Genomic DNA, 22,606 nt, shown 5'->3' with positions numbered 1-22,606 from the left:
TAAGAGTGTTGCTGTTATGGCTGTGTATGGGTGTGGGCTTAAGTGTGTGGAAGTTGTTGTTGCTGTTGTTATGTGGGCGTTGGTGCAGCAGCAAGAGCAACAGCAGAAGCAGCAGCAGCAGCTTGGCAACTAAAATGCAATTAAGCCAAGCTGAACAAGGCTTTTTGCTGCCTTAAACCTCAGGCTTAGCCCATTTCTGCCATTTTCCCTTCCAGACACACACACACACATTCACACTCGCATCTCGCATTACTAAGCACTTTTTGCAATTATTCACATTTTCCTTTTAATTGGAATTTAAAGTGCAATAGTAGTTTCCTTTCCGGAAATCGAGATGTTCGATTCTCGTAGTACCTCGTACTATTCTCATCAAAATTCCATTCAATAAATTATTCGCCTTTCAAAAATAAACGCAAAAGCAACTATAAATTATTCACATATTTTATCGAACAAAGTTAATTTAAATAGCATGCTCATTTGATTGACATTTTATTTGCCTTTTCTGTAAACATAATGGCGCATTATTTCATTGGCATTCCATAAAATTGCAATGCAATTATTCATGCAAAGGGCTGAATGGATGTTTAATTGATTGCAGCCAGCCAAAGTCCTGGAAGGATTAAGAGTTGCCAGTTGAAAACCAAACAAATCAAAGGCCTTAAGGGCAGGGAACTAAAGTCATTTCTTTCATTCTTTTTTTCAGTCCTTACTTAAACTATGGTATTTTAATTAAAATAATAACAAAACAGATGTGAAAAATAGTTTCGCATTGGTGGCATATTTTGTTTTTTTTTTATAGAAAGTAATAAAATACTGGCTTTAACGGATGAGCTGGCTGCATTTTAATTAATGCGCCAGTTAGGCGTTGTAATTTTGCCATTAAAATGCTCAATTAATGCCAGAGCATTAATGAATTTACACGCAAATTTATGTACTTACCCGAGAAGGGAGCCGGAGGAGTTGGGGATCGCCAGGAGACCGGAGAGATGGCAGCAGAAAATTTGCATTTTAATGATTGAATGATTTTCAATTGAATTTCATTGTGTTATGTTTAAGTTTTTTTTACTTTTTACTTTTTACTTTTTTCGCTTGCAACTTTACAATTTATTTCCGCAACGTTTTTGTTTTGCAAAAGGTCCTTTTCGTAATTAACCAGCCTTGTTCAATTTCAGTCGAATGTCACTTTAATTAATTTTAGCAAGTAGACTTACTAATGTTTGTGTTCGCAATTGTCAAATATAAATTGTAAATGCCATTGTTTTTGGGTGTCTGTGATGGCGGTGATGGTGTCGATGTTCGTTAATTGCATGCAAGGTCGCTGTTCGTAATTCATTTTTTTGTAATTGCCAGTGTAATTGCTTGTGTTGAAGGTGTTGAGCGGACAGTCGAATAAATAATGAATTAAACAACTGTAGCAACAAAAGGGAAAAACTCGCCGACACGGTCCACAAATTATGCAAATTACTTTTGGCAGCGGCAACTCATTAAAGGGAAGCCGCAAAAAAAAATTCATAATTTTCGCTACCATGATAGTGAGTGTGACTCTAGCTGTCGCTAGATGGCGCTGGCTGTCTACTTTCTAAAGGATTAACACCATGATGTCCTTTTCAGTCTTGGCTCGGCGGAAACTGTTCTTATTCAAATTATTTTTTCTGGCACTTTTCATTAACACTTTATTATTTTTTTAGTTTTTATTTGAATTTTTTTAAAAATCCTTGCTGGTTTTTCTGGTTGCTGCTTCGGTGGCTATTGCTGCTGCTGCTGCTAATGCTGTTTAGTTGCGCCCCAAGAGCGGTTACAGCTGGCTACAGGACACACACAGGACGCAACGTATCCAACTTGTGAGCAGCGAAATGCGTTGCGGGCGTTTTTATACCGCCACTCGGGCTGCCTCGATGAATTTTCCGGGTGGGGATATGCAAAAAGAAAAGAAGCGCAAGACGCACGCGACAGAAGAGAAGAGCGGGCGCCGGTGAAGAGCGAGGAGCGAGGCGCGATGGGATGCTGTTACACGGATGCAGAGATAAGCCCGCGCAGCGACAGCGCTGCCCTCGCCCACTCGCACCCGCGCCAGGCCATTGCCATTGGCAGCGCAGCCTCCGCTGCCAGGAGTCGCGGCCGGCGTCGTCGCCTGCGCACGCACTGCTCCAAAAAGTGCCTTGTCCCAAAAAGCTTCTCCGTCCCCCCAAAAAAAAAAGCTCACCGCTTCGTGCTCGTTTCGGCCTCGGCTTTCAGAGTTCGTGTGACGTTAACGGGGCTTCGGGTGGGCATCTCGTATTCCGGCCGAAGTCCTTTCGGGTTGGGGTTCATTTTTGAAACAAAGTTGAGTTCATTTCTGGGATTTCCCCAGCTCAGTAAATTTTTTATTTAGTTCCTTTTTTCCATTCTTTCCCGTTTCTGGCCTTTTTTCTTGCTACCCGATTCGCTTGGCTTTGCGCTGGCTTGGTGCAGTTATTATTATGCGCCGGCTTTGTCTCTGCCGCGGCGCTACGGCTCTAATTTACAGTTTCATTTAGTCGGGGTCAGACTATAAATAGTCGGCGCTCATTTGCCGCCAGACATGGGCTGCCATTTCGGTGCTTTCCATTTCGCAGACACCCATTACCCGGCCATAAGCCATCCATACAGCCCAGACTTGCCACCCACCGCCCACTTACCCCATCGAACGCCATCAAATCAAACACGAAAATCAAATTTGTAAACAGCGTTCAAGTGGCACGAAACATACGAGAGGCAGGCGGAAGGCGGCAGGCCCTCGCCCCACCTGGCATAAATTGTTATCCTTGTTGCTGGCAATGGTACTGCCATTAAAATAAACCGCTAAACGGGCAATATTTCGGCACGCTCCCGGGCCAAGTCGAGTCGCCTCGGCTTCTTTGCATATGAAAGACCGAAGGAAAAATCGCTGAGGAATCATTTTCCGGGAGTTTAGAGGGTTTACATTGGGTCTGCATTTCCCCCAAGAAGCCCCACCCTCCACAAGAACCAACAACAGGAGCCGCAGCCGCCACTCGATAAGCGATAAGCGATAAGGCGACCGGAAATGGCTGTTTGCTGGCAAATTGGTTGCACGGCTGGCTCTCAACAAAGAGCGATACAATTTTTGCACTTAGCCGTGCTCCAGGCACTGGCATTTTATATTTTGTTAACTTGCCACATTCAATTAGCCACAAAAGAGCACAACCATTCCATGCGATGCGATGCGATTCGATTCGAATCGATTCGATTTGGAGCTATAAAGCCGGCGATTTCTAATTTCGATCTGTCAAAAGCAAAGACCCAAGATCGATGGCGGCCGATAAAAAGTATAGAAGGAGTCCCTTGGCAAAATCTCGTCCTGTTCCTGCTGGCAAAATCATTTACAATTCATGTGGAAAATGTTCGTCTAGCAGCGTATATTGTGCAGGAATTTATGCTTAAATAAAGCGAAAAAATAACCCAGAAGGTCGATATTGGGGGAAACAGAAGCCGGAAATCCCATGTCCAGGTGTAAGACCACTTCCATCTCTCATCTCCAGCTGATGATGAGTTCGGATGCCCAGCAAATGAGCCAGGCCAACCAGCAGCACACATGTCCATAAAAGGATTCCAGTGTGGGCGCAATGGTGCCAGGATGCTCTGACCATTAGACTTAAGCTGCAATAACCATCTCACGAGATGAAGGCAAACAAAGCAACGAAAGAGATAATAATAACTGGAGCTGGGAGTAAGATATAGAAGATGATGGTTATTATTATGAAACGGGTTAAACAGAAATGGTGGAGGATGCCCAGAGGAATGAAACAGAGGCGATGAAAGGCAGTCAGATGCTACAAAAAGTTCAAAGCATAACTTTAGATAGGATTCCTTTAAAAGTGATTATCCTGTAATTGATTTTCAATATCCTGTTGATCCAGACAATTTGCAGTGCTAATTATCCCTCGAGCCCCAAAAACCCTCCTCTCAACTCAAATAGCCCTGTGGGCTATCGCTGGGATTCATCATAAAATCGCAAATTCAATTTGTTTGACACAATCTAAACCAATATTTTAGGACAAAAGGGCCGGAGCAGAGTGGCACGGCTGCCACGGCAAAGGCAAAAGCAAAAGCACCGCAGAATGGTTTCCTATTCCTATGGAGGAATGCACAAAATCGGCCAGCGAAACGTTGCCGGGCATCGGCAAATTATGACCACGAAAATAAACGAGTTACGCAAAAAGCCAGAAAACGTGTATGCAGTAGTGCCTGTGTGCAATGTGCAGTATGTTTTCGGCTCTCAATGTTCCTGGGATGTTGGCCATTTCTGGATGCTGTTGGATGCTGATGCTGGCCGGCAGCCGGGTTGCTGGGCATCTAGGTGGCTGGGTAGCCCAAGCTATGCCATGTCCTGACAGCTGAAAACCAAAAATTTTGATTTATGGCCAGGGCATAAACTGCATTTGACGCGCTTGTCTCCTTGCTCTCCTCTCTGGCCAGGAACGGGGATAGGGGCATTGTGGATTCCTGGTAACGTGGAGCGGTGCATGATATGGTTACATATATAATCAAATAGTAGCAACAAATGCGAGGATACTCCCTGTTCGCCCAGCCATATGAACGGTGACATGGCGGGCTCGAAATTGCAGTGGAAATGCCATTTTTCGTGAGGATTTTCATTGTTTATACGCTGAGAAAAATAAATGAGGGTAAGGATTTAAGAATTGGGTTTATAGGTTACAAAAATATTTAAAATATAATATTTAAAAAATAAATAAATAAATAATAATAAAATAAATACTTTTTTAAACTTTTTAATCCTTTTTTTTAAAGGTCTACGGTAAACCTTTAGAAACAGGACTTCTTGGTTCTGAATCGAGCTGGGTCTGGGCCTGGATCTCAGAGACTATGAGATAAAGAGGCTATAAGATTTTTCTGTAGAGTCCTAAAATACTTGAATGTTAGAATAAGTTCCAATTCTAATCTATTCCAAAAGAAAATTTATATCATAAAATCAAAAATTTAGAAAAATCTGTTTATTTTTGGAATAGCTATAGATCTTTTATTCCGTTTTCATACTAACTTATTTTGAAGCATCCAAAAATAAGGCAACCAATTCGTTACCTTAAGTTACCTTAAGAGAAAGAAAAGCCGTGGAGTGGAAGGGAGAAGTACCGGATATCATATAGTCAAGATAGTCATTCTTACTAGTTTAATATATAACCCCCCTAGAATTTCCCTCTGTGTCCACGTGCAGCGGAAGTGCGAAAGCAATATTGAGAATCTGTTACACTCACACACTTAAGTCCGCTCCGGCCGTCCCTTTCCCACAGTCGTCCCGTCTCGCTCGCATATGGCGCTCTCCGCCGTAATGATGATTAAGCATTGTAATGAAATTGCAAATTGGCGCCGCGCGGCTCATCAAAGGAAAAACGGCAGCGACGAAGGACGAAGCGTTGATTTCCAGGACTTCATTGCCGAAAGGCGAATGCGAATGGGAATGCATGTGTGGGTGTTGGTACATACCGTATGTGCTCGTGTGAGAGGGTAATTGTATTGTAGTTGAGTGCCAGGAGCGAAATAAAACCACTAATAAGCCAAATGACGTGCATTTGTCATGAAGTCCGCCCAGATCTTGGCCTACTCCCATTGCAGAGTCACTGTGGCTTCGGGTTGGGGCTGAAGGCTGTTAATTAGAAGTTAATACCCTTGATCCTTAGGTTCCCTAATTGTATTTAATATTTGAAAATTTAAAGCAATACATCTTACTTATAAAAACGACTCCAAAACGACTTCAATGCAAACAATGCCGGGCAGGCTCATTTAATTTTCGTAACAAATGTCCTGGGCAGGAGTTTTACGACTGGCAGACAATCCCCATTTAATATTTTTAAAATCTACAACAACCGAAATAATGAAGCCCTGACAATGCCATGGCTCCCAGAAGTGGTTGGGGCCGGGGGGTCAGGTACGAGGAATACAAACAGAACTGTCGAAAAAAGGCAGCTAACATTTTACATAATCAAAATAATGACTCCGAGAGGGGGCGGAGGGCTTCTAAGCCAAGAAACAGGCACAACAATAAAAAATACAAATAAGAGCAATGACAAAAGTAAATTTCAAAATGCCAGCAAAGGTAAACGGGACGGTTGGAGGCGCAGCCAGCTACCGTTCCGGGCTAATCTCTCAAGTGGCAAATGCATTCAAATGAATGTCATGGATATTGGGGAGCCCATCCTGCTGCGACTGAAGGGGGAAGAGGAGCTACTGCTGATGCAGCAAGGACAGCGATTCAATGGCAAAAGGCTGCGGTATCCGAAGCCTGCCAGGAGCTTAACACATGCACTTGAAATTTAATATCACAGCCGACGTCTCCATCGACTTAGCTGCATTTTATTATAGCATACTTTTCAGCTGCCTCCTCCTGGTCCTTTTATAGCTGTTGTCCCTCACCCACACGGCCCGCTCTTGTGGCCCACAGCCGGCACCATAATCCCTCATATTTATTTTTGCAAAAATTATTTGCTTTGTCTGATTGCGGATTTGCAGCTGCAGCGTTTGCACAGTTACTTTGCAGCATCAGTGGCAGCATCCACCTCCATAGGGGCACTACGAGGTGGGCACTCTCCGGCAGCCAGGATTCGGTTTAAGCTTCCAGCTTCGAGGCAATGAATGAAAGTTCTTTATGGGCATTCGGGCCGAGCCGGGCACTCATTTAATATGAAAGCAAATTGCATAAAATCACACCTGCAAGCCAACTTAGCACTTGCACCACCCAGGCGCCACCCAGCCGCCCAATGGCCCCAGGGTTGCCTGGCAGCCAATCCCTGATGCTTAGCAAAAAAGGACCAAGGACCAGGGACCAGGACACGAGTCCTAGTTGCCAAACTAAAGAAAGACAAAAGCAATGAAAGAAAATTAGTTTAGTTTAGAGATAATAATAATTACTTTAGTTTTTAATGTTCATTTAATTCTTTTATTATAAAAATATTTCTCGTTCGTATGATTTTATGTTTAAGCCTTTTGTTTAGTATTTTAAATATATGTTTATTTTTGAGAGTGTAAAGGATACGGTTCCGTACAAATATCGACTGCTTGGTCCTGGCGCAAACAACATGCTGCCCATCCAGCGAAGTGATGTCCCTGTCCGCTGGCCCTCCCCAGTCATACCCTCCTCCCTCCTGGGCAGTTGTAAAAACACGTTTATGGCCTCTGTCTCTTTTCAGAGTGTCTGTGCTGGCTGTGTGGGTGTGCTGCTGTGAGAGGGTATTTGTCCACATCCCACATCTTGACTGCATGCCAAAAATACTGCCAACGAAACGGATCTGAACTCAACCGAACTGAACTGCAGTGCACTTCACTGTCACCTAGCGATTACACGGCAAAGGATGTGGCATTGCCGGCTCAAGGGCGAGTGGGTGGCAGTTGCAAGTTTACGATGTCTTCCACACACATTCAGCGGAAGAGGGAGTCTGGGAGGCCTCCAAACTCACACAAATAAAGTCGCGTAATGGGCCTGTTACTAATTTTGTGGACATGTAAAAGTTGCAAGCAACCTCCCGCAACCTGGCAACCAAATGCAGTAAAATGTCCGTCAAAACCAAATTGAAATACACAAAATGCCCAAATGTGTTTGTTAATAGAAGACTGCCGTTGTTAAGGGGCATCATGAGAACGGTGGTTATAAAAAAGATACGAGTTCTAAAAATAGGAAATTTACATTAAAGTTTAGCGGATGTTTGTTTACTTTTGTCTTAAATAGATGTTTTCAAGCATAAAATACCTAAACAATTATAAAACCCAGCATTATCTGGCTTTAATCGCTTCTGAAGAGTTGGCAACATTTCCAAATCCTAACTGGCCCCTGACAAATTCGATTCGTCCTTTCTCTGTCGTACTCCATTGGCCGTCTCTGTCTCTGTGTGGCAATACGAGTGCCGCAGTTGCATACGTTTAGGCGTTGGCTTTTTGGATGGCACTGTGTGTTTATGTAGCTGTCACGGCCACGCCTTGTCGCAGTTGGCACTTTGCAAAACGCCCACGTTGCAGTTGCATTTCCAGTTGCTGTTGCAGCTGCAGTTGGCCTTCCGGGTATCTCGTGATGGTGTTGGTGGTGTCAACGCTTCGATTTTGCAGTTGTAGACAATAAATTTGTGCCCGCTCATTGTCAACTAAAATCAAAAACATAATTCAGAGTTGCCAGGACACGCACACGAGCGCCAGAGACCGCAATGTTATGCAATAAGTGTCTGTGTGAGGGTTTGCTCCATTGCGAGTGTGTGTGTGCAGAGTCCTGGCATGAAATTAACACAAATGCCAAAACTCCAGCAGCAGCAGCAGCAGGAGCAGCAAGTGGGCGTGGCAGGCCTGAGGACTCCGGACTCTGGGTTCCGGCCCACGGCCTTTGAAACCGGAGTGTATTTGCCATTGCATTTAATGCATTCGCCACTGCAGGAGCAGATGCATCAGACGAGAACCACAAATCGGCAAATCCATCTCAACAAGCAGACGCCAATCCAGGCATACACTTGACCAGAGGAGCCCCGCTACACTGAGGGAAAATATAATTAAAATAGGGGAGTACAAAGTGCCTTGTCTTGATATTCCTATCCTTTAATAGCTCTCATTTTAAGGTCTTTCAAAGCTTTAATCAAGCATAGTATAATATTATATAAATAATATAATTTATTCAAGTGCTGTAACGACACGGGCCAGTTCTAAATGACTTCCGGCATTCAACCGTGTTGTTTGTTTAAAGCAAATAGCAAATGCCGATCGAAGAGCAGTAGTCTTCCAATATCCAAACCGAGACAGCCCACTGCCGCCCACTCGGGCCACCCACTAACACACTAACGACCCACATGACAGCCACTAATCTGCACTTGTAGTGGCATTATATGGACATTTGTAATTTCCGGTCGATGCCATTTTTATAACCCCGTTCCGAACGCATAAAAGAAAATTTGCAACAATGGGGCTTACAACAATAAGCTGCTGACCAAGACCGGGGTAGAAGGATGGATTTGGGTTTTTGCTTTAACGGTTTAAGGGTCTGGGGAGGTTGCCAACTTTTGGGTCATACAAAAGGCGACAACTTCAGCTCGTTTTCTATTACCAAAAAAAAAAAAATGGCCAAAACACACACACTCCCGTCGACACACTCCCCAAAAATTCGATTCAGTTTACGAGCTCTCATAAAAACTTGAATTTTATTTCAAACTGGCAAGAGTCAAAGCCAGAATGTGTTGGCTTCTAATGAGGCTAACCTTTCGGGGGGAGGAAGAGTGGGTGGAGGTGGAAAATAGGGTTGAATATCGACATTTCAACATCCTAGGCAAACATGCCACATTTGCTTAGCTTGGGAAAATGTTTGGCTTATTACCTTATTAGGTTCATAAAGCCTTTGAGTATTTAAAGGCAATTGCATGTGCTTATGAAATTATTGCCACAGTTTAGAACAGTACAGTATAGCACACCTGTGCTGGGCCGTAAAGCAATTAGCCAAATAGCAGACTCTTGCCATTTTCCCCCCCGAAATCTGTTGAATTTTCATTAAAAGTGGAAATTGAAGTCTACAAGTTTCTGTGCTGCCTGGAAAAACAATGAAGTTGCCAGCCATTAAACGAACCCGAAAATGAAAAGGATATTTATGAAGGAACTTCTATAAATTATTAAATTTTAAAGTCTATGTTTTGAATTGGAAAAAAGCGGATATAAAAGCCTCACATACGGGCTGTGTGTGCCAAAGTTCAATTAGAAGACAAAGGCCCCAGTGTTTTTTTGGGGTTTCGGGTCGAAGGTGTAATGACAAACAAGTTTGCTTCATTTGGCCCAGGTGGAAAAGTCAATACTGCGGCTTTTGTTGGGAAATATTAACTGTCTCCGGTTGCAGAGCCCTGGGCTCTCGGCACACGGCTCCTCGGGTCCTTGGAGTGCCTGGAGCGGAGCTCTGGACTAAAGGTAAACCTCAACTATTTGCATACAATTTGTAGAAAATAGAAAATAATCAAAGCAATGTGCAGCAACGCATGATGCTAAAAGGGGGGGATGGAGCAGGGCTGGGGAGGGCATAAGGGCCAAAAGCTACTTAGCAAACATCAACACCTGTTAAGGGTTACACTTGAGAACAAAGCTGCAAATTGGCTGGCGGTAAGTGCAGCTATAGCTTCTGGGGCAATACTCCTTCAGTGGCCCCTTCGATGGCCCCCTCTGACCACAACGCCCTCTAATCAATTTAACAGAAAGAGAGGGCCCGATATGTGTGTGTGTGTGCAGGAGCGAGAGAGATGGGAGCCCAAGCCCGGACGTAGGAAATTCTGCTGACCGCAGGCAATGGAAATGTTCCGGGTCCTGACGATGCCATAGTTACCGTTGGATGGGCCCTAGTCCGGGTTCTGGTACTCGGCCTGGTCCTGGCCCTGGTCCTAACTTCATTATGAGATTTGTGTAATTGTTAACCAATTTACCGTTACGTTTTGCATGCCACAAGCCGCAACAGCAATGCTGCCTCCGTTCGCTCTGCCATCACGATAACACCCGTGATATATTGTCCAAATTATAATGCCGGAAATGTTATTAATTCAAAGCGTAACTCAATTCCTGGCACTAATTACAATGTTGTTGTTTTTGGTGTTGCTTCTCCTCCAAAAAGGACGATGATGATGATAATGTGGATGTGGATGAGGGCGAGGACGAGGATGATTATGATGAGAATGGCCTGCAGCCATTTGAATTTACATTCAGACCGATGTCTGCCTCGATTTCAGACATTTCCAAGTACTCGACCGTCTTGGCCAAAACGCAGTTGGCCAAATTACATATCTGGCCAAGTATTTACATATTTTTCCCATTTACTATTTGGCCTGTCAGTGGCGGCAATTAAGCAAAGTGTTAAGGAAATTGGAAGCTTGTGTTGTTGAAATATGTTTTAAAATGAAAACAGGAGGGTTTCTTGATAAATATTAAATGGTATACTAATATTAGTTTGTCTGTGTCGGTATTGAGATAATTGGAAACTTTCTTATAGTATTTCAAATATTTTTAAAATATGATTAAATAGATTCTTACTTTGGTCAATTATCAAAGAATTTAATATACCACCCTATTTATAGACTAAGCTATGAAACAATAGAATATATATATATTTTACATGGGTGGGTGTGGGTTCTTCTTGATTTTAAACTCGAAATTAAAAGCTATTTCTAATGATCCAAACAAAGTGTGAAAAGGGTGTAGATAAAACATTAAGATTTTTATCAGTTGGTGTTTAAATGGCGTTCAAGGTACCACCACAAATGGAAACCCTGGCAGGCTAAAACAACTTCCTCCCCCCACGATTATAGCCTGTATGGTCTGTTGCCCTTTTTAGCCTTTATTTTAGCCTAATTAAAAATGCGAAATGCTGACACTATTGCCTGTTATCCGTAAATGATTTGCATTGTTCAACGGAATGTTGTTTCCCGTGATGACATCCAACTAATCCATTTCATGGATTTGGCCCAGTTGTGTATTATAGCCCCGATTCCATCACCCCCACCCACCCATTGCGATGACCTTTAATTGTTTGATGGCACACACTCTCACACACACACGTAGCATCATTTCGTGGTTCAAAAACCACTTTCGCTTATTGGAAAGGATGCCCGGCCACAGGGGCGAAATGGGAATGTGGTGGTTTTATTGATCGGCGGAATGCTTTTAAGACACAAGCATAAAAATAATAATGATGCCGCGGCGTGGTGTCAAAGGGGTAGGCAGCTTGCACATAGAAATAAATATTTATATGGGCAACATCTATAAATTGAATGGCGAAAGGGGTAGAGCGGGCAGTGGGAGGGTACTCAGGTGAGACTGTCAGGACTTATGGGCTTTGGAGCGCGCGAAAGCACGAGGCACGAAGCACGAAGCATGCTGGCACGGCACCATTTCGAGGACCTGGACATTTTTACGATGTGATTTCACATAACCACAACAGACGTGCAGACAAACAAGTGGCAGGAGCAGGGGCAAGGGCAGGGCCATGGGCAGGAGCAGAGACTATGGCTGGGTTTGTGGCAGAAGCAGAAGAAAGACGACATAAGTTGCAGACGCGCGTTGGTGATAAACTTTGAAATTGCCCGAAGAGAGGGGAGGGATGGCGGGGAATTTATTACCCTCCAGCGGCATTGGAGAGCTCACATTCGCGGGGGAGCACAAACGGATTCTAATAAGCAAAATGCTCGCAATGTCCTGCAACGGAATCAAACGGAAACGAACGGGAATTATGGGGCATTACCCACATAAGCACACACACCCACAAACCCCTTTTTTTTGTTAGTCCTTTTCAGGCGAAACTGACAAGCATTTGTTTGTTGGCAAACCTATACTTTCGTATGGCTTGATTTCGATGTCAGGCCAAGCATAACAAGGGCATTCATTTCGAGAAGGAAACACAGAATGATGTCCTTCGCTGATTTTGCAAGTGTCAGCGCGAAGATGTCGCACTCGAGTTGATTTAATTCAATTCATGGACAGACAATGATTGCGTCAATTGCCGCATGTTTATCATCCTGACAGCCAGAAGCTTGGCTCTTGTCCTGGCCAGAGAGCATCCTTGGCATCCAGAATCCAGCAGCCAAAAACCGAAACCGGAAATTGTGGAAATTGTATGTAAGCGTATTAGTTTGGCAATTGTGCAACTGTCTCGGGAAACACCCCTTTTTTGTGGCATTCTCTGGCCATTTTTTTTTTTTTTAGTTGCGGCTTGTTTACATAATGGCCACGGCGTCACACAATTTGTGTCCTGGCTGACCAGGCTGCCAATTAGGGCGGTGGCTTGTGCTCTCCTGGACGTGGAGGTGGGGGTCGTTCATACATCACCCAGGGGTGCGATTCAAAGCAGGTTTTCAATTACACATTATGACTGTTGCAAGGTCTGCTTTCTGCCCCCAAAACTGCAGTAAAAATTTCACTCCACCGTCCCGAAACCCACACACATTTCGAAGAAATTGGATTTGCTCCTTGGCAAACTTTTTCCTTCGTCCTTTTTGTTGTTTTTGACATTTTCCGTTTGCATTTGGCTTGTTGGGTGTTTTTTTTCTGGCTGGCTTTTTTTTATGGGTCCCCTTGCCTCTGTGTCCCGGCTCGTTGACTTTTATGAACTTATAAACAAGAGCCAGGGCAACCCTTTCGGCCTGTTGCTGCCACAAGCTACTTCCAGTGCTTATTATGTGGATTATTAGAGGGATTTACTCGCTGCCATGTACAAATTCATGTGCTCCGACTTGGATTCCGGGCTGCTGCTGCTACTCCTGCTGCTGCCGCTATGTTTTGGTGGCATCAATGACATAAATAAAAAGATTTCCAAAGGATTTGCCTGCGGGCAACCACCCAAGCCATCCGACACCCATCCAAAACCCATCCCAAAACAATCCCAAAAGTGGCAGCGAGACAAACCGAAAGTTGGCTTTCTTTCCCGTAAAAATCTCGCTGCCACATTCGGTTGGATGTTGTCTAAGAAGGGTACTGAAGGTGTGTGTGTGTGGCAGTGTGATTTACACAGCCCAAGAGCTCTCCGCAAGTCAGTGTTGAGTCTCGGCATTGCCATAAATTGATAACCAGCATCCCCCACTTCGGCAAACACTCTTTGTTGACTCAGCCGGGCCCTGATAAGCAACTTTGATGTCCGGCGTAAACAATGACGTGTGCTGGACTTTCACTTTATGTGGCCTGTTTGGTTTTCGAAAGGCTGCATAAGGTGTGATGAGAGGCTGAATATACTCAGGGATTTCACAAAAATATAAATAATTTAAATAGTAAAACTATAAACACAAGCAAAGAGACAAGCATTAGATAACCTAGACTAACATACTATTTCAAAGAGTCTAATAATCCCCATTTTAAAGCACTTTAATGGGTACCCCCAACTTATCAGCCAGATGTTCAGGTTTAATCGAAAACTAGTCATTAAAACAACATTTAATCTATCAAATGTTTCGACTCTCATGATCACATGTTTAACCCAATTAACTGCCATCAATTAGCATTGAAATATGTCAAAGACACGAATCCATAAAATAGTATCTATTTATTGCAAAATGCCAATAAACATTTAATTTCATTTTCAAAATAAATTGAAAAGTAAGGCAATAATTGGATTAAATCTATTTGTGGATGTTTGGGGTGTCAATCAAGATGCTTTTGAGTTTGGCATTGATTGAGTTTGTGTTTGTTTTGCAGTCGACCAGTAATTAATCTGGCATCCATAATTTAAGACCCAGACTGTGTCAAGGATGTGTGGCATGTGGTGTTCGCCCGCCGCAGGACACGAAGCCGGGAATAGACTATGTCCCAGTCGATGAAGGCACCGAGGATGTGGCGCACATTGCGGTCCGTGTCGTCGTATCCTGTGCGTCCGTGGACCAAGCGCAGATTGTTGAATGTCAGCACGTCCCCGGGCGTGGTCTTGAAGCTGCATGAGTGCTCCTGGGCCAACCGCACGAAGGTGGCCATCGCCTCGTACCACGGACGCACCTCCTCCAGGGCCACGCTGAAGTGGCTATCCCGCTGCGGAATGCTGTGGTTAATCCTGACACACCTTCCCTCGGCATCCAAGCTGCAAGGAATTTGGTTTCAGCACAATGTTAGCCGGGATTACGTTATCAGTTGTGTGGCTTAACACACCAGGAGGAGGATTGTATCTCCTTGGGGCAGACCCCCAAGGATTGTATCTTAAAGAATCTTAAATACCCACTTGATCACAGGAGCCCGCCAGATATTGTGGAACTGCAGATCCCCGTCCTGCCCGATGTCCGCCCAGTCGACCGGCGTTTGGCTGAGGACCCGGAAGTGCTCCGGATATCGTTCGCGCAGGATATCTGCCACGTAAAAGGCATCCGTTAGGAGGTTGACGCCACCGGGGGAGGCCGACTGCTCCAGAGTGTGCAGCAGGGTGACGCCGGGAAGGTACTCGAAGTACGGCATGTCCGTGTGGAGGGGCAGGGGGGCGGCCAGGTAGGCGTAGTTGCTGGCTCCAGGCTGGGCCCGGACGCTGAACTCCTCGCCGTAAGTCGTGCGTCTCATGAAGCCGACGCGGTTGCACAAATGCCGCAGGACATCCATCTGCAGTGGCGCCTCCTTGACAAGCGCCACCCCGAACACAGCCAGGTGCTGCAGCCACTGTTGCAGCACGCAGTCGTTGGTTAGTAGCTCCTGGTAGTTGAAAACACGGCGTATGTGCTCGAAATCGCGTCCGCTCCAAAGCTGCTGTTCGGGGCGGTAAAAGTCGCGCAGATATCGCTCGCGATTTGCCTCCGAAAAGTCGCGTTCGCGTAGCCAGCTGTACGGATACTGGGAGAAGTGTCCATCGGACCACTCGATATACAGAACCTGCTGCTCCACATCCACCTCCTGACGCAGGACCCTGACACTGGTGTCCAGATTGTTCCACAACTGTGGCAAGCGACTTAATGTCTGGGGCATGAAGCACTCCTGGCAGAGGCAGTTATCCCGCAGCCATATATCCGGAAACTGCATATCCTGGTACATATCTGGGACCAGTACCAGACAGGGATGATCCTGCTCCTTGGGAGGCACAGCCAACTGACTGGCATGGCTCGGGAGCTCACGACGATCCGCTTGGAACATTTTTTGCAACCAACCACAACGTCTTCCGATTGCGGAATGATTTTCGATGAGGAGACCAACCAGCAGCAAACATCCTAAGGGGTACGTGGCTCCAAGTTAGCTCAGATAGTTGATCGCGTGATGCTAAGAAGTCTAGCAACACTGCAAATAATTTTTGTAATTATTACAAAATAAATATTATATCTTTGCCAGCAAATAATAGATTAAAAGGGAAGAGATTTCGGTTAAAAAATATCGTTAAAATTTTGGAAATAAAACCAATTAAAAATAACTTCTTTGTAAAAACGATAGTAAAAAGAAAGATAAATATATTAAAATATACAACAATTTTTAAAACAATCTCTAATAAAAAAAAAATTGGTTGGTAGAAAAGATATATCCTGAAAATGGTACTACCTTAAAAAATTGGTTAATTTATAGAGTATATGTATTTAAATAAAATAATATATAAATCCCCTTTTAAGGCCTAAAAAATTCTGTCAAAAATACATGGTAAGTATGCCTTGTAAGCTTATCAATACTATAAGCTGCTTTCTCCAAGTTTTTTTTTAAGTGGAAAAATAGCCAAGCCCAATTCTTATCAATCCTTTATTGAACCATGCATATTGCCGTCGCAGCACTTTTGGCCTGTGCGGCTGACGATGATGGTTTCTTGCCTCGCTGTAAACCCCCGACACCACAAGACCCTGTCCCGCGCCACGGCTGGGTGTAAAATTAAAAATGCAAAATTAATTTTTGCATGAAACTGCAAACGCCAGCAATTTTGCATAATTGTTTGTCAGATGCAGTTGCAGCAGGGGGAGTCTTTTATACGGAGGAACAGCCACAGCCACCCACTTTCGTCACTCCCACTCTTGTAGGAAATGCCGTCAATCATTGTTAGGCGCATTGATCACTTCATTCGCAGAAAATATACACACATATAGTCAGCGCAGCCCAGCCCCAACTGCATCCCACCACAACACCAGTGCTGATTGCAACACGAATATCCTGCCCGGCAGCGGGAAAAATCATAAACAATAACCATTTCATGCCGAGGCGAAAGAATCTGCGGCAACAACAGAATCTGGTAACCAGTATACGAGTATATGGCGCGATTTTTAATTATCACTTTCGCATTCGCATTTCAGTATTGTCTGCCTCGAAAGCGACTCACTCGCTCGTATCTATCCATCTATGGCTCTATGGGGCCCAGGGCCCTCTATCTCTCATTTGTTTCCATTTCCATTTCCATGGGAGGTGTGTGTGCCAGTGCCATTGCCAGTACCGGTGCCATTTGATATTCGAACAAAGAAAGCGAACCAAACAATCCATCGAATGCTCAGCTTTTAGCTCAGCCAGAGATTCTTTTTGACAAAGAAAGGGTATTTTTAATGGGGTATAGTGCAAGTATTATAAGAAAAGAGTTATTTCTTAGCTAAAAGAAAGCTTTCTTTTAAAAGAAATAAAATATTAAAATTATCAAGACAATCCTTCTAGAGTTTTTTGCCAAAACCCTCCTAAAAAAAGAGCATTACACATTCGTTTTAAGCACTCACCTTTAGAAAACATTTAATGCATTTCTGCAAGTGAGTGTAGGAGGAGAAGAACTTTATTGTTTTCAATTAAAAACACTCACAGCCCATTCAGCTAACGAATCCATTCGCTCGACAGTTTCAGGCCCAGGGCTTTCGGCTCCTGGCTTCTGGCTTTCATAGGCTCGAAGGCTTGGCGGCTTGAAAAGGCAACGCGATGTGACACAATTGCAGATGCAAGTGAAATGTAATGAGGCGTAATGAAAATGCATTCAAGTGACAGTTTTTACCCATTCCCAGATACCCATCCCCCAGACTATTCCACCTGCACTTAACAATAATCAGTAACAACAATAGTGACAAATATCGATGAAGGCAGATCCAGGGCTTGAGTAATGAGTTGCTAAACAAAAAAGGAGTTTTGTACAAATGCGTTGATTTAAGAGTGATTTAAGGATTAAGAGTGTTTTTATATCGAAAAACCGATCAAAACAAACCGCAAATTATGCAAACATCGCGCCGAACAATGAAAGTGCAACACTTACGAAAATTAAACTAAACCCACAACGACCGCAGGATAACATGCCAAACAAAACAATATCGAAACCGAAAATGGTTTATTATTTTCACCGTGGCAAGTCAAATATCAAACAAATCAGATTGAATAGTTGTCGTTTTTACGGCAGTTTGTTTAAATCCCTAAATTATTCATAGAACGGCAGGTGAGTTCCTGCCAGAAGTGGCCTTAACAATAGAGTCTAACTTTTCGGGAAACACAATGGGCGATGCTGTGAGCCTAATTAGCCTCATGGGCCTGCCACACAGAAGTATGTATATATTTTCTGGATTTCACATTTCAGTTTATCCCTGACAATGCCCAAAAAACGCATAATTAGGCAGAAGGCCATACTCGACTCTCGAGAATGGGCAGCAAATTGGTCCAGGAAGGCGTCCGGTTCGGGTATTGTGTTTCCTCGAGTGCTCAGCCGCGAAAATGCCTCAAAAAATCACAAAGCCCGAATGGGAAGGGAAGGCGGAAAAAGTGCAGTAAGTAGCACCGGGCACACTGTGGGACATATAAATAAATGTACCCACAAAATCCGTAAATATGATTAAGTGCCAAATTTATTTACAGCTCCCTGGTTGCCTTTAAAAACGGAGGGATGGACCCAGGCAGGCAAAAAAAACGCAGCCCCGTGGGCAGGCAAGCACAGCCGTAAGCTGACAGCCGTAAGCCGGAGTCGTAGCCGGAGTCGAAATCACAACCTGCCGGATGTTGTTTGCTCAGGGAGCTGGTGTTGGTGTTGGCCAAAAGGCGCTGCCGGCCAACTCGATTACAATTACGTGCGCTAATTGCACTTTAAACGCGTCCAAGCTTACCGTCAACCATCCGTCGTCGACGTCGTCGTCGTCCTTCTGCCCGCACAATTCAGTTTCACATTTTTATGGCATTTCCTTTGGCACAACTCACAACTAAACATACAACTATACAGCTACATAAATTTGCAAACATGATGTCCTTGCTTGGGTAGGACTATTCCGGTCCTTGCATTGTAATAGCTACCAAGTCACCACTGCTCTTGGCCGTAATTCAAAGTGACGCTAAATTTTGTTTAATACACACGAAATTACTGTGGTAAGAAAGAAGTAAATTAAGGCTATAAAATCGTCAACATTTTTTTTTAAATATTAGAACCTTAAAATAGATAAAATATAACCAATTATAAATTTAATCTTAAACTTTAATTATAAAACAAACCTTTTTTAAAACCCACTGTTGTTAGACGAGAGAAAAAATCTTCTTAGTTGGCAGCAAGTGGCCCTCATAATGGGCCAAGGCGTAAGTCCATGTCTGGCTGCCTGTTCACCTGGCTGGCTTTCTGCCACGCCCTCCTTAACACCGCCTTCTGCAAGCTAACTCACCTGCTGCATGGCAGTTGGTTCTTTTGCTCATTTACACCTTTTATTACGTATGCGTGCGTCAGGGCAAAAGCAAAGTTTGCAGTTTAGTTTGCCATTAACGTGGCCATAAGCGCTGGCCAAGCTCTCAGCCACACCCACACCAACACACACACACACACCTCTATTACCTGCTTGCTATTCATATGCAAATGGCAGCAACGAGGTGTGCCCCGAGAGTTCTTGCTGTGGGGTGTCTTGGCCACTTGAATGTGTGGTAACCAACCTGGCTAAATCAAAGTCGCTCATGGCTCAATGCATTGTAATTGTTTGCTTGTGTGAGTGTTGTCAAAACTGAAGTTCACTTTGCTGTCTTTCTTAGAAAGAGGCATGCAGTGAGAGAAATTAGGGGGTAGAGGACTTTTGAAAGTTGAAGGTCAGAACCTCAAGACTCTGAGGATTTTGTAACAAAATCATCTTCGAAAAGGCAATTTTCATCAGCAGTTCCTTATAGAATTTTTAAATCAATATATATTTTTTCTTAGTGTATTAAGCTTAGTGTGTGTGCGTGGGCAGGCTTGCGGGCAAAAGTTTTTAATGTGAAAAGTGCAAAGGAAAGTGCAGCCCTCATCCAAGGAGCATGTCATTCCCTGCCGCTAGTCTCAGTCCGCCACGCCCTGCTCACCCCACGTCCTTTGTCCTTCTTGCTTCGTCCTTCGTCCTTTTGGGCCGTGGCCCTCCACTGTCACTGCATTTTAATTTACTGCATACCTTGAGGCGCCATTCGCCTGCGCTCGCATGTGGCAAGTGGCAAAGTCCAATGCACGCTCCACGAAGAAGCTCAAGTTGAAGCTGACTTGTTGCCTTCTTTTGCATACGAACATACACATACATACGTCCTCGCCCCCCACTGTAACCCCTTTCCTGGCCTGTAGATCCTGACAGATTCCACCCCTAGCCCGACTGGCAGGATGGCTGGATGGCTGGCTTGCTGTGACAAAGTGGCGCTGCGTTTTGCATTTTACTGCAAATTAAAGGATTTCTTTTGCCTTCTCGAGTTGACAACTTAAGATACTTAGGCATAAAAAGCCTGTCATACACGTCTGCCCTCATGTGTGCGTAAAGAGAATTAAGTGCACTGCGCTTTGTTGAGAATCACTCGAAACAAAGCCACACGAAGCTGCGGGCCAGCCACCCGCCCACTCAACCCACTCCACCTACTCACCCTTCCACCCACTCATCCTTGCTGTATTTTGCCCCTTCATCCGACATGCGGGGTCGTCCTGTCAATCCTCCGCCTCATTTTCCGATTTCCTGCACCTTTCTCGCCTGCGTCCATTTTATTATTTTGCCTTGATTATTATTTTCCATTTGCACAAAATTAAAATGTACCATCTCCGCTGCCACAAACAACAAAAAATATTTCGGGTGAAAATAGAAAGAAAAAAAATTGCAAGCTCCATTCAACCGCAAAACACAGAGAAGAGCACTACGAAGGGCCTGGGACGGTGACGGGGACTGGGACTGGGTGAGGAGGCTTCTGCATGAATAATGTGAAACTGAAAACTTTTCATCAAAAATCAGCCAAGGGCTAGAACTGGACGTGAAACAGGCACAACAGCCAGCCCCCGATGGGGTCGGCAAGGGATGGGGAGTGTCTCACTATCCGGCCTGTCTGAGTGTCCTGGCAGATATGGAAAAAACGGAGGAGGAGCAGCAACTCTGACAGGACGCCATGAAAAGCTCGCTTTGGTGTGACAAATCAAAGACTAACACTGAGCGCTTTGGTTAGAACACAAAACGCACGCTCGGATGACTGGCAGTAGAAAGCGTGAAGCGTGAGATGGTCCGAGGGGCAGTAGATGGGGAGCTCGGCCTGGGAGGAAGGTCCTTTTGAAAGGCGCTGACAACTGCAGCTGGTTAGTGACAAACTTCAGCAGATGGAGTCGGGGTTTCTAAGGAAAATCACAGCCATACCCCACGATTTTTCTTATATTTTGAAGAGGGTCCAACAGAAAATATGGGAATAATTCTAAACACAAATTATGTTTTAAAACTGGAGATTGCAGAATGCAGATTGAAAGGAAATTGATTTACAAATATTTATGGATATTTATCTATAGTTGAATGTTTCCTGATTAATATATATGTTGATATTAAAAGGGTCGTTTTATTATTAAAATTCTGACATTTTCCATTTTTAAAAGGAGAACAAAATTTGAATATTTTTTAAAGAAAAATTAAATAAAATACCTAGATAAACAATATAAATCAAAAGATATTTTAAGACACTCTTCTAAAAGATCAGATGCTTTTTGTGCTATATATAAACTTTTCAAGGAGCCCTTTTGTCCTAATCCAGGAATTTCACATTTTTTAAGCGGGAATCCCAAACAAACCTAAGAAGCAATGGGGTGTTAGGATTGGAAGAAAGTTTTTAGGTAATATATATAAAAATCTTTTTCGTTATTTTACGAAAGGACTAAATATTACTTGGCCAAGATAAAGACTTCCCAAGGGGCCATATAATCAAAACTTAAAAACTTTATGTGACCAAATTAAAGAGTTGTTGAAGGACGATCTGGAAGGATATTTGGACGATAGCCAGATAAAGACTCAAACAACTTTTTGAAGATAATTAAATTTTGATGCGGATGTATGGGTAATATATCTTTAAATCATTTCGGGAATTCTGCTAAAAGATCAACTAGTATTTTTCCATGCTGACCAAACTTGTATTTTTTAAAAAATCAGCAAGGGTACCCACGGTTTAGCTGATAAACATAAAAGCCATATCATTTCAATATAGCCAATATGAGCCAATGTTTAAAAAAAATTCATTATTAAAATAACATTTTTATTGACATTCTATGACTTTTTTTAAAATTCTATTAAAATAAATGGCATTATTTGGCAACAAACTGATTGATTCAAAGGATCATTTAATTTAAACAAATGCCATAAATGCAATGGTTTGGTTTTGGTTGGGATTTAATTGCTTTAGTGGGTACCCGTGGGCAAAGGAACTGGATGGACCGAATTCCCCTCGAAAAGAGTTATTTCAATTTGCAGTGTTTAAAGATATTCGCTTCTTTTGATACTGCATTTTGTGAATAAAACACAACAGAAGGGCGCACTGCGCTGGGCTGCTATTTTTTGCTCTCTAATCAGAGCCCGCGCCTGCAAACAATGGTCGAGATATTCCCCGAAAAACCCCCCTCGTAGTCCACCCCAACTGTATTCTGTTTCAGCATTTGTATCCTGCCTGGTATCCTGGATTGTAATGAAAAAAAAAAGAATAAATAAAAAAAGGGGCAACACAACTCGTTGCTTGTTGCTTTTGGCATTGTTCTTGCTGTGGCGTAGCTTTACTTTTATGCACATGCAATTCTTTATATTTTTGCCATATATTTTGCTCTGCACAAATTTATTTGCGGCTGCAATTCCAATTCCCCGTCTCCCCGAGAGAATCCTGGGAGGGGGTGGGATTTGAGCTTGGGGTTCGGGTTGGGGTCTGGGCTTGGTTATTGTTGCGGCTGCAACTTTGGTTAATGCTCTGGTTACGTTCGGACTGAGTGCGGCTTAAAGCGAAATCCAGGATTTCAATTTGTCAT

At 43.7% G+C, this 22,606-nt stretch overlaps 1 protein-coding gene across 1 annotated transcript; it reads right to left on the bottom strand.

The window, feature by feature from the left end:
• Positions 1-14,114: 14,114 nt before the first annotated feature.
• Positions 14,115-15,597, bottom strand: LOC108121217 (gamma-butyrobetaine dioxygenase). Its single transcript, XM_017235185.2, has 2 exons — positions 14,687-15,597; positions 14,115-14,548 (listed from the first exon to the last, which is right to left on the bottom strand). Exons 1-2 carry the CDS (start codon positions 15,577-15,579, stop codon positions 14,203-14,205), a joined length of 1,239 nt encoding a protein of 412 aa, XP_017090674.2. The 5' UTR covers positions 15,580-15,597; the 3' UTR covers positions 14,115-14,202.
• Between the last annotated feature and the right edge of the window lie 7,009 nt (positions 15,598-22,606).

Source organism: Drosophila bipectinata, chromosome 2R (genome assembly GCF_030179905.1).
Source record: "Drosophila bipectinata strain 14024-0381.07 chromosome 2R, DbipHiC1v2, whole genome shotgun sequence".
NCBI lineage: Eukaryota > Metazoa > Arthropoda > Insecta > Diptera > Drosophilidae > Drosophila > Drosophila bipectinata.
Note: the sequence above shows the minus strand (reverse complement) of the source record. Positions and strands in the feature narration are given on the sequence as shown.